Source organism: Accipiter gentilis, chromosome 10, assembly GCF_929443795.1.
Source record: "Accipiter gentilis chromosome 10, bAccGen1.1, whole genome shotgun sequence".
Taxonomy (NCBI): domain Eukaryota; kingdom Metazoa; phylum Chordata; class Aves; order Accipitriformes; family Accipitridae; genus Astur; species Astur gentilis.
Window position 1 is genome coordinate 5,461,892 of NC_064889.1, and position 14,445 is coordinate 5,476,336.

Genomic DNA, 14,445 nt, shown 5'->3' on the forward strand with positions numbered 1-14,445 from the left:
ACACAGACACCTCAAGTCAGATTCCTTCCCTCTGTTCTCAACAGTGAATCTTACAGCAATGAGCTCAAAAATGGGTTTTGTTGAGACTAAGGGTAATTTCTGGCCATGTTGACAAAGTACATTGTATCAGTCAAAAATGTCTCAGATAGATTAAAAATAATAGAACACTTTATGGATTCACTCCATTTCTTTAAATGGTTTTATTAAATCCTGTAAACACCAGATATCCTTTGGGGTAAAAAAAAAACCAAAACAAAACCCAAAAATCTACAAGACAGACACAATCCAGGGTTGGCACAAAGGTGCTGGATCACCAGTGTCACAGTTGAAATTCAGCAGGTAAGGCCTCTCATTTAAGCACGTCACTCAAGTGAGTTTTTCAGTTTGCTTTTGATAACTTTTTGATAAAGGGTGCAAAATAATTTTCAGTAACTTGTTTTCATCGCCTCTATTAACTCCAGATTTTTTTTTTTTTTTGTCAGAAATAGAAGAGGGTTTTTTAATCTGAAAATCATATTATTTTGCATTCAGTATAGGGACAATCTGAACAAAAATTATTGTCATTTCTAATTCATGCACAAATATGATGATTTCTCAAGTGGTTAACTGATTAGTTTTCTAGACTGGTGTCTGTCAGAGAAGGGAACCGAATTCTCTGGGGAAGTATCAGCAACCCTAAACATAAAACCTCTCAATTTCCTTTCAGGAGAAAATGTAAAATAGTCAACATGGCTCAAAATCATGCACTATTTTATTTACCTATTTGTATTTTGACAAGATAGCTTAACATTTTTATGTGGCCTTTGTAAAATGTCTTTCTAGTTTGTGTGAATACAGCTAGTGTTATATGATTAATTTCTTAGAAAACACATGCACTCATGAAAGGCTATGATAAACTGAACACATTTGCTACAGGGCCTGTTTAAAACACTACTGCTTGCAAGACCATCAGTTTGACATAGCCCGTTATAGAACAAAATAGGCCAAAACTAAAACTTGGCATGCCAGCACACTTTAAGTCTGTATTTGTGAAATGATTTTTCAAACTTAGGAGCCCTTTTCACTACTTTAAAAGGAAAACCCACACATACACACAAAACGCTAACAATTCTAACACCATATTTGTTCTTCACCAACTAGCATATACCTTGTTTTAATGGTTTAAAGCGATTAAATCCTTCAAGATTGTGCATATCCAGGCATTACTGAGGAAATAAAGACACCCATCACTATTCTTCTTAAATTTTATTCCATAATAAAAAATAGAAGATGAAAGAAATAAAGTGTTCAAGAATTAAAGCAATTATTGGTCAATGTAAGGAGCAGTAAACTAATTATCTGAATGACGATTAAGGACCTGGTTCATCAAAAGTAATTCTGGGTCCTCCATGGCATAAGCTGTAGGCTTCTACAAAACAGAAACCCAGATTATCTTTTACTGAAGCAGGTCCTATATTATCTACAGAACACTTGATTTCATATTCTATTTATCCTTCTCTTTTTGTTCTTTCTCCTTCTTTTCACGTTCAGCTTTTGCTTCCTCCTCCTCATGTTGTTTTATCAACTGTTCCACCTCCTTTTGCTTCAGAACCCTTATCACTGTCTTTCCGTTCTCTCTTGTCAGTGTTGCAATTTCAACTGAAACATATGGAACAGACAGCGGCGTTACATTTTGTCCTTTAGAGAGAGCAATCATCATAAGGGTAAGATTTGGGGTTACAACTGACAACGAAGCAGAAGGCTTTTGTCCTGCCTCTACAAAGAAGCTTGACTGGCAAGCCAGACGGCAGCAGTCCTTTTCTACAGCAGCATACACAAGCGCATTAATACCTCTCCAGTGATTCTTCTACCAGACACGTAGCCATTTCTGCTACTGCGCCAATACAGCCTACGATTCCTAAACTGTGGTCTAGCCCCTGGAGCTGACCAAGGTGGATCATCCTCAACTAAGCTATCTGCGTGCCTCTTAGAAAGGTTAAGGCTGAGAGCTGCTGCATCTTCTGAAAACTTTTTTCACATGACAACTAAAAATCCAATCAATCGCATCTAGTGTATGTACGTTTGCTACATTATCTTTTTTTAAGCAAAGGGTGTTATCCCGTATTAGCGAACTGCTTACCTTTCTCTGCAGAGAGTTTACTAACATCCATGGTTTTGTTAAGAACCTTAATGGCTAATGCAAGTGCAGTCTTTAAGGTCATTTCTCCTTCTTTGTAGTCTTGCTTTAGCATTGACACAGCTGCCTATAAATTTCACAGAAATTAAAATGGTATCTTTGGGCAATCAACTAAACAGTTGCTTTTTGCAAGATAATATCAATACATGAGTAACAGCAGTGTTTCTACAGTTATCTATTTCTGCTCTGCACTAGTAATCAACAACTCAGTTTAGTACAGTGCAATTTACACTTTTTTTTTGCTTGACTTTGAGAGGAAAAAACCCAGAACTTACAGCACTGTTGTTCCCAATGCATGTAGCTTTCCACCCTCCATAATTTCCACTAGGATCACTTTGATACAGCTGAAATCCATAATGCTTATCCCAGCCAATATACAGCAACGAAACACCAAAAGGACGTTTTCCTGTTGAAAAGGCAGCTATTAGCAATCTAAATTTAGTAACGAGATTGGTCATGAGTGACAATTATTTTCTTTGATTTCTTTTTTCAAATCTATTCCTGTGAACTAGGATTTAACAGACTGTTCTGCACTTCTGTTGCTTGAGATAAGCATGCCAGCATTTCTTTCTAAGTCATGGGGGGGGGGGGCCGGGGGAGAGGCAGCAGAGATTTATTTCATTTAACCCTAAGAGCAACTCATTTCTGTCTCCACAAATTGCAATTTCTCATTTCAGGACTTTAAATCAAAACTTAATATTTAAAGTATGTAGCTTAGCTGTTGAAGGGAATAACTTAACAGCATCAAAAGCCAGGTACATAAAAAGGTCATTCTTTCACACTACATATATGTAAAATAGCAGAATCATCAGTTCACGTACTAAGGAACACTACTTACAACACCATGTCTCTTGATCCACAGAAACAGTATTTTTTGAAGTGTTACACTATTGATACCCCTACATATAGTCTCGTGTGATTCATTGTGCCATCATGCTGGAGGGGCCCATAACATTGAAAGGTTACAAACAACTTTTTGCTGGTCTTTTGAAGGCATTCACTAAGTCCAAGAGCATGCAAAGCATTCTATGCAATAGGCCAGAATCTCAGCCCTCAGTTCCTAAAAAGGTGCTAAAAAGTAGCACCTTCGGTAGCAAAACCGTAACAGTGACTACCCATTCCCCTCTAAAATTTGACTATTGTTTTTCTCAGTATAACTTTGTCATGGAAGAATTTGGCAGAACTGTCCAGAGTCTCAGATGCTTAAAATTATGTAACAATCATTCTTTAGACATTTAAAAGCACAATGGTTCATCACATTTCATTACCTCCAAACTGCGTGTAAGCCTGCTTGATATCACATAGTGCTGTTACCAGTTGTTCGCAAGGAATGGGCTCTTGATACTGTAACAAATACCTAGTATGAAAGACAAAAAAAACAGTTTTCAGAACTTGATGTGCTGACAGTATCCTGTACCACATTTAACAAGAAACAAGTTCCTAAGGTAGAGCCTCTTCAATCTAGCCGTTTTATTTCAAACAACCTACTTCTGCTCTACTAAATACATGTTCATTTCGATTTAATACATAAGTAGAAGTGAATCTGACAGCACAGGCAAGTAAAACCATGTTAACTATCAGCATACCTACCTCTGCGCAATCAGTCTCAGTTCATTTGTTAGAACATTGGCATCTGAAGTTATTCCTGCAACGCTGCAAGCCATATCCCTACAATAAAAGCATACAAATTAACTGCATTCCTATCAATCTCCAACAACTAGACACGTCTTCAGACAGTGGTTCGAGCAGAATGCCTACTGTTGGGCTTTTCTGATCAAAACTACACAGCTGCCATATAAAACAGGTTCACCCACTCCTGCCTTTAGGGTACACCAAAAATAATATCTAACCACTTTGTAAGAGCAGAGGTGGACAGCAAAAAGTAAGCAGGTCAGTATGTCAGTTACACATATAGTTCTGAGAAAAGGATCATGCCAAAGATGATTAAGTCCTGAGTGTCTTCACAAGAGCCATTAGCTACATATAAGTACCTATCTGGAGGCCACCTGACACAGCACACCAGGATACTGAAGGAGCCACACAGATGTGACAGGCCTTCAGTGGAAGCTGCTGGGTGACACGCTGCATTTGTGTAACCTAGACTTAATCTTGATTCGATCATAAGGAAAGTAAGCGCTTCACATCCTTCGTTGTTTCGTTAGCTCTTAATTTAAGATCTCTTTTGCCCGATTTGATATTGCTACCAAGCTTTCACTACACAGAAAGGATTCAAGAAAAATAATCCAGATTATTTTTTCCAAGTGAATGTAAACGTTTTTCAGAAGATGGAAGGGCTGGCCTAGACAACTACTCCAGTGCGTTATTACACTGCCTCCTTAAAAATCCTGTACTTCCTGCGGTCCTAGCTGCTTTCAAGATCAACACAGAATGGGAGGCTAACAGGATGAAAAGCTATTTGTGTTTCATGTGCACCTTCTGGCAGGGATGAAGTTCTACCTCCCTTATAGGCAAGAGAACATAATATGTAATACTCTTCGCTCCGACATCACAAATTTAACTTCCAGAGAGCTAAAAAGGAAATTGTAATAGGGAGATATATCATCTCTGCTACAATTGTGGCAAAGAAACCCAAGGTGTGTTTTACCTAACTATCTTGTTCTCTTTGAATCACAAAAGAAAAACAAAGACTTAGAAGAGGATGCTGAGCTGAACTAGCATGGTAATTTTTATGTGCATTCTTTACTCTGCCCCCCTCCAAATGGTATTTTGTGAAACTGAGAATTCCCAATTTTAACTGCTGCAATAACATTAGCTTGTACGGGGAACTACCAACAAACAGGCTATTTCACCTAGAGATTAAAAAAAAAAAGCGATGCTTCTGCTTTAAAAGAAGAACTACTGAAGCGAACAATGACAAAACAGTCATACCTGTCTAAAACGCTGAACAAAAAGAAACTAACACTTCAAATAAAATAAACCCGGGTTCAGTGCTAAACTGTGTGAATAACAGCAATGTTTTCTTACTGATAACATCACTGGACATCTGATCATGATTTCAACTTACTCGTTAAGTTTGTATATTTTCTCGGAGAAAAACACTTCATCAAGAAGCTTGTGAATGTTGCGTCTCTCCGCTGCTAGCAAAACACCATCATTTGCTAGAATTCCCAAGCAAGTACCTGCATGTCCAATTGCTTCCATTGCATACTCAACCTGGTACAAACGACCTAGGAAAGGATTTAAATCAGTAACATCAAAAAAGTAACACTGAACAGGACAAAGTATGCAAGATGACTTAAATTTGCAAGAATCTGATGGATGCTCATTGTATAACCTAGTCTTGACTTCTTCAGTCTGTTACCAGCAGATAGTAAATTAACCGTTTGAAAAGGAAGAAGGAGTCAGAAAAGGAAAATCCACAAATCTGATAAGGTAATACAGGGCATCTCCAACGTGGAGAAACAACCCCTTCTTTTACAAAAAAATAAAATCTACAGAACTCTCTGCTGCAGTAATATGAGCAAAAATGGATTTTCAACAATCAAAGAAAATATTTAATACTTGATTTTGAGTCCATCCCATCTAAAAAAAAAAAAAAAAAAAAAAAAGGAAAACACGGTTTGTACATACTTGTTCCAGCATGTGTAAGAATAATAAGGAGAGGTGTGATTGCACCAGCAGGATATTATGCATTCTCGGGGGGATGGAGGAACAATAGCAAAACTCATCCGCACTCAAACAAAAGATGAATGGTGAAGACTTGCTCAAGTTATTTCAAAAACGTGGCAGGTGGTATTACTCAGTAATGGGGCACGGTCTCGTTATTGCTTGAAGTAGAATGAATTTGGAAGTTGCCACTTTGGACCCTTGGGTGCTACTTCTAGCGGGTAGATGGGATTTCTGTAACACGTATACAGGTGGAAACACGCTATAAACAACCAACCTTTGTACAAGTAGTTTATTACTTAAGTTTCGAGAGGCTGGATAAAATAGTCAGAGTTTACTTGAAAATGTGGGGTTAAAAAATACCTTCTGGAGAAAATATGGTAGTTCTGGAGTCATATCTTCGAGACTGTAAAAAGCAATAGCTGGTTAACTTCCATCGTTCTCTTGTCAGAAAGCCACCTTCTAAAATTAGCCGCGCTCCGACCCGCATATAAAAAGCCCCGTTCGCTTCGTGACCTCAGCTTGGCGCCGACGGTACGGCAGTAACGCCGCCAGCACCAGGCGCGCGGGCCTGGCCCACGGCCCCCGCTGTGCCCACACCCCCGGCCCCGCAGGGCCTGACCGCGGACCCTCCGCGGCGTGACCGCCCCTCGCCTCGCCTCACGCCGCAGCCCACCCGCCCGCGCCGCCGGAGGGCCGGGCCGGGCCGTGACTCGACACGACCGGCGGCTCAGCGAAGCCCCGGGGAAATACCACTCACCATCGTGCCGGGGACGCGCCGCGGGCAGGAGGGAAGCGGGCCTGCAAGACACCACAACGCCCGTTAACCGGCACCGGCCGCCCCGCGCTCACGGACCCCGGCCCTCCCCGCCCCCCCCCCCCCCCCGCCCGCAGTGCAGAGTCATCCTCACCGCGGCCGAAGGCGAGGGCCTGGCCGCCTCCCGCCGCGCACGGGGGCGCGCCCCGCTCCCCCCAGCCCGCCCGCCCGCACTCACGGCAGGCCGAGAGGAGGCCGATCGGCCGCGGAGGCCGAGCGAGTCCCGGCCGGCGGGCGAAGAACCGGGCGCTACAGCCGCGCCCAAACCTTCACCGCTGCGTCGGAAATGGCCGCCGCGCCTGCGCGGTGCCGGGTGCCGGACTAGGGCGGGGCACGGCCTCTCTTCCTTCCCCCCCGCCCGCCGGGCAGGAGGGGCGGCCGGTACCGCCCCGATCGCGCGACGCGGGTAGGTGCAACGGCCGCTGGGGGGAGGTGGGGCGGGACGGGGCCGCTGAGGGGACGGGAGGGGAGGCGAGGCGAGGCGAGGCGGGGCGGGACGGGCCGGGCCCGCCGAGGCGAGGGCAGCGAGCAGCGCCTCAGGGAGCCGAGGCCGGCCCTCGCCCGCCGCGGTGCCCCCGCCCCTGCCTGCCCACAGACGGCGGTGGACGCGCTCCAGCACAGGCAGCGCCGCCTTTATTGGAGAGAGCCGGGCGTCAGCGAGCGGGGCCGGCGGCAGCCGTCGATCTACTGGGCGGGAGCGCGGGTGGCGTAGGCTGCGGCCGTCTCAAACCACGTCTTCTCCACAGCTTCTTGGCCCACCTCGAACATGGTCATTAAGTGCTTCCATCCGGTTTTGGCGGTGATCATGAGGTACTCCTCGTTCTCCGGGTACAGCAGAGCGGTATGGGCCGCGATGACGAGGGACTGAGAAAACCTCCCGCTCACCAAAAGAAAGAGCGCACCTCGCTCCTCCTCGGTGAGTGGCAGGACGCTTTCAAACCCGGCCAGGACATGGCCTCCGACGCTCAGAGGATCTGGGCTCTCAATCATCATGTACATGATAGCTATTGCCACTTCAAACACGTAATACCCGTAACTCATGTCGCTAAAATCCAGGATGCCGGACACTCTGTACTGAGGATTCTCCAGGGAGGCAGAGGTGGAGTCTACTAGAATATTGTGGTCATTAAGATCTCCATGATTGATGCCTAAACACAGAAGAAACATAAACAGTATTTGATAATTATTAAACAGCAGGACCTAACGTCTTTCTTTTCCGTTTCTCAGTGAAACAGCTTTGACAAGACGCACAGAGGCTCAAACTGACACTCAACTACAGAACCATGCTAGTCTCCCTCACGGGCAGCTGTTGTTGCCTTACATCTTCCTAGCGACCTCCATGCCACTTACAGGTGACCAGATAGACAGCAATCCATAAAGGGAGCATTACGAGATCTTATCCTGCTCTGCTAGTACTTGTGGTATGCTACATGTTTTCCAAACGCAGAATAGCAATCTTCAAATGATCAAACTGTCAGATTATCGTCAACATCAATGCGAGTTGAATTCCAAAAATACAATTAAGTCGTTATTGGGGCCTTTATGAAAAGATGCAATGTGCTCCATATGTTCTTATTAAGCTGATCTAACAGCATGAAAATCATCACCTTGACCGGAACAAACATCAGAAAGATCAAGAACTGAACCTGACTCTGGACAGCACATTCCTCCTGGCTTATTCTGCGTTGTGTTCATTCGGCACAATATTTGCACGTCTAGCTAGGGATGAAGGACACTTACTTTTCTGCTTTTTGTTGCCTTCTCCCCAGACCCAAACTCCTGTAAGAAATTTCAGTCTCTCAGTTCAACGTAATTACAACGAGAATAAAATACTCACAGGCTCGAAAACTGCTTAGCTTGGGTATTACTTTCCCTTTAAACTGCTCGATAACTTGTTCCACAACTTCACGATATTTGTTCTGGCCCAAGGCATAAATGTACTGATCTAGAAGAGGAACATTTGCCAGGTTCCAAATGAACTGACCTCGATGCAGACTTTTTACTGACGGATGATGGAATTTCTTTGGAAAAAAGCACAAGATAAAATCGGCCATAAGTAAGAATCCTGTTTTTATGATTGAAGGGCTTGATTCAAAGCCCCTAATTGACTTTAACAGGTTCCTAATGAAACTCGCTGAAAAGCAGCACCATGACTTCGACTATTGCTTTGTATCAGTAAGTAAAAGAATAACCTGAAGAATGATTAAGGCAAGCATCTTAATATCTACATACAACCCAAATGATACTGACTTTCTGTAACGTGCCGTTATATAGCGACTCTGAGGCCTTGCCAAGACAGAGCCTGGATTGCACAGTAGGTGCTACAGAAAGCTGTCGGAGCAGAAGAAACACAAAACCCGCCAGCGTGCTGGGAACAGGCACGCTCTGTGCGTTTAAAGGTGGCACCTTCTGGGGACGAGCCTGAGGATCAGCTGGTACATGAAAAATCCCGAGGACAGACGTACTTTATGGAGATACTGGACAGAGCTTTAACCGTATGAAAATTTGCCTTTGTACATCCAGGTAGCCTAAATATGTTAAACAAACAAGGTTCTTAACCTCTCTCTCTTACTAGCAAATGAAAAAGGTGGTTTGGAAAGCGACACTCAGGGAGGAAAAGCATCTCTCCCACTGCATACCATGCTTATCCTTGAATCCTCTAATGCTTATTAAGGTGGCTTGTGGGCCAGATTCTGCCAGCGCATAGGACAAATAAAAATCTTCCCACAAGAGTAGCTGGCTTCCTCTTAAAAAGAGACCTATGCTTGTAATTAAGGCTCTTAAAGATAGCTAAATGATAGTCAAAACTGGAACCATGTATGAAAAAGTAAGGAATGAGATCAAGCCCACAGCAAAAATCACAATACAGGATCCCTAACACTGTATAAAGCACCACCCTGGTAGGAAGAATGCCATCTGGTAAGCAACCACTGCCATCTTCCCAGCACAAATCAGATACTCCAGCAAGCTATATATAAATGGTTTACCAGGTGTGTGAACAGTGATAAAAAGTCATGAGCCCTTGTCACTGTAAAGCCATAGGCAGTCACTTTACAGCCATAAACTTAACTTCTTTCCATTTAGAGAATGTGAGGCACATGCAAGCAAAAGGAGACAATAGAGAAAGTGGTGGAATACTATTTTGTGCACAAAACGAAGCATGGCACATTGCTTTGCTATCAAGTTGACAAAGTAAATTAACTGGGTAGAAAAGACAGGCTGTATTTTCTGATCTGTCATCAGAAAACTTAATACCTTAGGTATTTTTAGTGTCAATGATATTTTGAAGTTGTGACAGTGCTGATTGTAATTTTCTTTCTTTTAAATGACAAACCCTGGTAGATGATAGTCCATATGTTAAGGGCATAAAGAGCCTTTTCCATCAAAATTTGCTTTCTCATCAACTATTTCCTCCTTGGCAGGACAAGTCACAGGCATATTTTAAAACTAGCTGGCCTATATAAATTGTTTTAATCGCATTATAAGAGCATGACCAGAGTGTTAGAAGGCAACAGTAAATTATCTCTCCCAATTGAAAAATGCTCTTGCAATTTAAGAATGTGGTTAGTAAAGCTGGCAATTCACATTTCATAATTGTCTGAAGCCGGGAGCCAGAACGTGAGAGGGAAAGGTTAATGAAAGGCAATAAATAATGCAAGAGTTCTTTTATGTATCAAACTTAATTACTGGCTGATTTATCAGCTTTATTATCCTGTATAATTACAGACTAAAGAACGAACTTACTTTGCATTAAGATTATTTGACTGGAAGTCGTGCAAATGAGAGAAGCATCACAAATCTCTGTTCATTGGCACAGCTGGCATTGTAGAGAAGGAACCAACCGCTACCAGTGTTAAATGGTCACAGTTCTAATGACCAGGGGAAAGACAGCAAGTCAGAATGAATTCAAAATGATAGATCAGCCAGCTGTGCCTGATGTGCACTATACAAAAATGCTTTAAAACAAGCTTTACATGCTTCTAGTTTGAGCACCCAAGGCTTCACTCTCCTTATTTGCCAGGTTTGAAATACCAAACAGGTGAGTTTTGCATAAGTAAAAAGAACTCCTCATCTCCCTATTCATGTTACAGAAATGCATTGCAAAAGGATCACCAATACCATGTCATGAGCACGAGCTGGGCATGTTACTTGGGGATACGCTTTAGTAACAGCCGGCTTGGAGGTTAGCACCTGAAAGATGAGTTAAACTGACATCTGCTTTGACCAACTTGAATTTTACCTATCAGGAAAGCAGACAGCAAGCACAAGAAGAAATAGAGAGGAGAAATGAATTGAGAAAGAAGTTTGTGAGGCCAGAGCAACGAAAACTTACCTCTGAGAGAGCTTTATCCAAACTGGCAGCTAGTTTACCAATCTCATAGAAAATCTGAGTATTTGTAGCAATTTTCGCTACAGGTGTCCCTGGCAGGTAAGTCAGCAGTCTGACCATGTACTTTTTGTTCCCAGGTCCAGTATCTAACGAGGAAAGAGAGATGCAGTCAGTCACTTCAATATATGCTATTGAGTAGTAAATGCAAGAGGCAAAAAAGGTTTATCCCAGTGTAGAAGTCATCAGATGTAGCTCATAAAACAGATTTCATTCACAAGATTTGATTTACCAGAATGTTGTAGGATGATGTGCAAACCTTAACACACATGCAATCTATGCTGGACTTCCTGTCCTTGTGCTTGGAACTGACTCTGCATTACAGCAGGTTTCCTGCAGTGCCTGCAGACACCCACTTACACTGTTTTGCAGCAGAACAGGTGGTCTCAGGAATCCCAGCTTTTGTGTGAAAGTTACAGTGAAAATAAAAGCAAAATGTCAACACAATCTTTTATGCCAAGCGCTGTTAAAGCGATTTGTTCTGGCATCATAGATGGGCTAGAACTGTATGTTACACCATTCTGTAGGCAAATAATTTGTAGCATCATTTAGTCAATGAGGCTTTTTTTTTTTCCTTTTTGCGTGCAAGAACAGGTCAGGTCAATGTTTTCTCCAGTTCATTATACTGAAGTTATTTCCTAAGTGCTTTCATAGTTAATTATTAATCTCTGACTTTCTCCTGGTCTTTTAAGTTTGGACTATCATGGCTGGCCATACAGGCCACCTGATACATATCCCCTAATATTTAAAAATAAGCCTGGAGATTCACTTTAGTGTATCTATAAGACATGCCATATAGCAAGCTGCTGCCGAGCTAAAGATAACAGTAGGGCAGTGGAGGTGCTCATAATTGCTCACCTCCTGACTCCAGAGACATTATGTTACCATCTTTTGTAAGGTGAGGAGTAGCTGAAGGAAAGCCTTCAGCGCTGAGAAACATCATGGCCTGGGTCTGCGCTTCAATGAGGTCAGGCTCCTGGCTGTCTTCCGAATTGGTGATTTTGAGAACATACTCATCAGCACCTTCAGCCGCACCTTTGCTTCTTGAGACACGCACGTGGAAATTCTGATCGTCGTAGCTGGGGAGCGGCCTGATCCAAGACACTTTTAATCCAAACACCCTGTCAACCAATTCAGTCGCTTCTTTTTCACTGAGCGCTGGTTTGGTAAATGTCTGGGCTTGACGGTCATTTCCAGAAGACATTGTGTCTCTAGGAGAAAAAGAGAAGTAGGATGGTCTTATGTGCATTCTGACATCAGAAACAGTAATCACTGCAACTAAATGCTTTCAGATGCCAGAGAGGAGTTTCCTGTGCTTATTAAACAAGCGAAGAAGACCCACCGAGCCAGTCCAGGTTTCTTACATCGTGTTTTCTTGTCAACTACTTAGTCTGTAGCCACCCCCACCCCCCGACAAGGAGAACTGCTAGAGAGATGCACTCTGCCTGTTTGGAAGAAGTAGAAGTGGAAAGCTTATTAACTAGGCGTAATTTTATTCCCTGATTTCCAGCAACAGCCTAACCTGGTACGTTGCGAACCAGGAGCGATTGCCGGTGGAACGGAGCTGCCGAATCCCCGTCCGGGAGGTTCTAAATTCCGGTCTGCGAAAAAGACAAGAAACATTTTAGCAGACCTTAACGTTAAAGCAGCCGCCATCCTCCCCCCTGGTCAGGGCCTCAGGGCTCCTGCGCTAACAAACGCAGCACGAACCCGCGGACGCTCCGGCCGCCTCTCGCCCACGCCGGCAAAACCCTTGGACCGGGCGGGAGCTGCCCCAACCTTCGTCCCGCCCTCCCAACGCGTTCCCCGGCCGAAAGGCCTTACGTTAACGGGGCGGGGGAAGGACGCGGGCCGGGCCCCGCCTCGGCCCTCGGCCGCCCGGCGCAGGGCGGGGAGGCCCCGCCGCCGCTCCCGCCCCCGGCCGGGGCCCGGGCCCTCCCCGCGGGGAAGCGCGTTTGGCGGCCCCGGCCGGAGGGAGAGGGCAGCGGTTCGGCGGGGCGCGTCCTCGGGCAGCCCGGGAGGGAAGGGAAGGGAAGGGAGGAAACGTACCGCCCGCCCGGAGAAAGGGAAAGAGCCTTTCAAAAGCAGCGCTCCCGCTGCTAGCGGGAGAAACCGAGAGCTGCGGTTTGTTTCCATCCTTGTATCGGCGCGCCAGGGCGAAAAGCTCGGACCGAAGACCGTTTACCTATAGCAGAGCTGAGGCATCCTTCTCGGGATGGCCCTTCGAGTTCAGACCGGGAACACTTGCCCCGTCCGAGACAATTTGAATTAAAATAATTACAAACCTCAGCCCCCCCTTCCCCCCCAACTTTTAAGATCAATATATAAATCTCTTCTAAAATTCCTAATTTAAAAAAAAAAAAAAGTAATCTGCAGTAGTTGAGGTCCCACGGTGCTGGAATTAGGAATCCGAGGAAAAATAAAAGATTAGCAAAGGTTTACTGAAGTTAAAAAAAAAAAATCTGGGTTTTAAGTAAACCAGTTATTAAGAATCCTCTGTCCAATATCTCAGTGTTATTTGTAACATTAAGGACATTAAATTGGATACATGATTTTAATCCAATAGGGAACTTAGAAAAGGGAAATTATTTTCCCAAGAAACAAATGTGAGTTCCTTGGATTCTCCCCCCCCCCCCCCCCCCCCAGTTTCGGAACAGATGTTACTAAACAGAAGTGATTGACCAGCTAATATATACTTCTACCTACTTCACTCTCCCCTCTGCCAGCGCCCAACCCCCCCCCCCCCCCGGCCCTGAAATCACACACAAGCAAGTTCTTTCAAGAATAAAAGAGCTCCAGGAAATAGTTAGGGTTCCCTCTCCTGATTTCTGAGGCTGACTAAAGGTTTAGCTCACTGGAACAAAATTCATATAGCAGGAAAGCATCCTTGCTATGCTTGTGACTAAGATACGTAGCAGGTTACAGTAAAAATCAGGATACACTCATTCTCTCTGTGAACAACATTACAATGCATTTTGCAGATCTGTACCTTGTCAACCTTGCCTCAGTTTCCAGACAGTAGTGCCAAGATTTAAGACCTACAGACTTCCACGCTTCTCCTGCCTGCCCAGTATTCTGGTGGTAAAGGACCCCACAGTTGTGAGGCAACACACCGGACTAAGGTTGTACTTTGGCCTCTCTTACCACTACCTGTAAGAAAGATAAGACTTGAGTAATTTAGCATCTCTGTGTTGGATGCAAGTCTAATGCCTCTTCTGAAAGTGAGTCTTCAGAGGTGGGTCAGTATCAGACACCCCCAAATCACTTTTTAAGATCTTGTCATAGCTGTAAGCTCTACGTGCCATAAATCTAACCTTGGTCAACAGCTTGCTTTAGTACAGGATTTGATCTAGATTCTGAATTGGACATTTTCTTGACAGAAAAAAAAAAGGTTATTCAAAAAGCATATGAGATAATATCCAGACTAGTACCTGGAGC

At 44.1% G+C, this 14,445-nt stretch overlaps 2 protein-coding genes across 7 annotated transcripts; both read right to left on the reverse strand.

Moving 5' to 3' along the window:
* Positions 1 to 517: 517 nt before the first annotated feature.
* PSMA4 (proteasome 20S subunit alpha 4) lies at positions 518 to 6,933 on the reverse strand. 3 transcript variants are annotated; one of them, XM_049813279.1, is made up of 9 exons: positions 6,799 to 6,933; positions 6,564 to 6,604; positions 6,167 to 6,209; positions 5,202 to 5,364; positions 3,767 to 3,844; positions 3,445 to 3,533; positions 2,452 to 2,582; positions 2,120 to 2,243; positions 518 to 1,638 (listed from the first exon to the last, which is right to left on the reverse strand). In XM_049813279.1, the coding sequence occupies exons 2-9, from the start codon at positions 6,564 to 6,566 to the stop codon at positions 1,484 to 1,486; spliced, it is 786 nt and encodes a 261-aa protein (XP_049669236.1). In that variant the 5' UTR covers positions 6,567 to 6,604; positions 6,799 to 6,933; the 3' UTR covers positions 518 to 1,483. The 3 variants fall into 3 exon arrangements, with proteins under 3 accessions (XP_049669236.1, XP_049669237.1, XP_049669238.1); XM_049813280.1 differs by having other exon boundaries at positions 6,715 to 6,823; XM_049813281.1 differs by having other exon boundaries at positions 6,785 to 6,802.
* A 197-nt stretch (positions 6,934 to 7,130) lies between these two features.
* Positions 7,131 to 14,374, reverse strand: HYKK (hydroxylysine kinase). 4 transcript variants are annotated; one of them, XM_049813278.1, is made up of 6 exons: positions 13,997 to 14,374; positions 12,530 to 12,608; positions 11,866 to 12,218; positions 10,954 to 11,096; positions 8,458 to 8,641; positions 7,131 to 7,768 (listed from the first exon to the last, which is right to left on the reverse strand). In XM_049813278.1, exons 3-6 carry the CDS (start codon positions 12,209 to 12,211, stop codon positions 7,305 to 7,307), a joined length of 1,137 nt encoding a protein of 378 aa, XP_049669235.1. In that variant the 5' UTR covers positions 12,212 to 12,218; positions 12,530 to 12,608; positions 13,997 to 14,374; the 3' UTR covers positions 7,131 to 7,304. The 4 variants fall into 4 exon arrangements, with proteins under 4 accessions (XP_049669235.1, XP_049669234.1, XP_049669233.1 ...); XM_049813277.1 differs by lacking the exon at positions 13,997 to 14,374 and adding an exon at positions 12,718 to 12,827; XM_049813276.1 differs by lacking the exons at positions 12,530 to 12,608; positions 13,997 to 14,374 and adding an exon at positions 12,641 to 12,821.
* Positions 14,375 to 14,445: the final 71 nt, after the last annotated feature.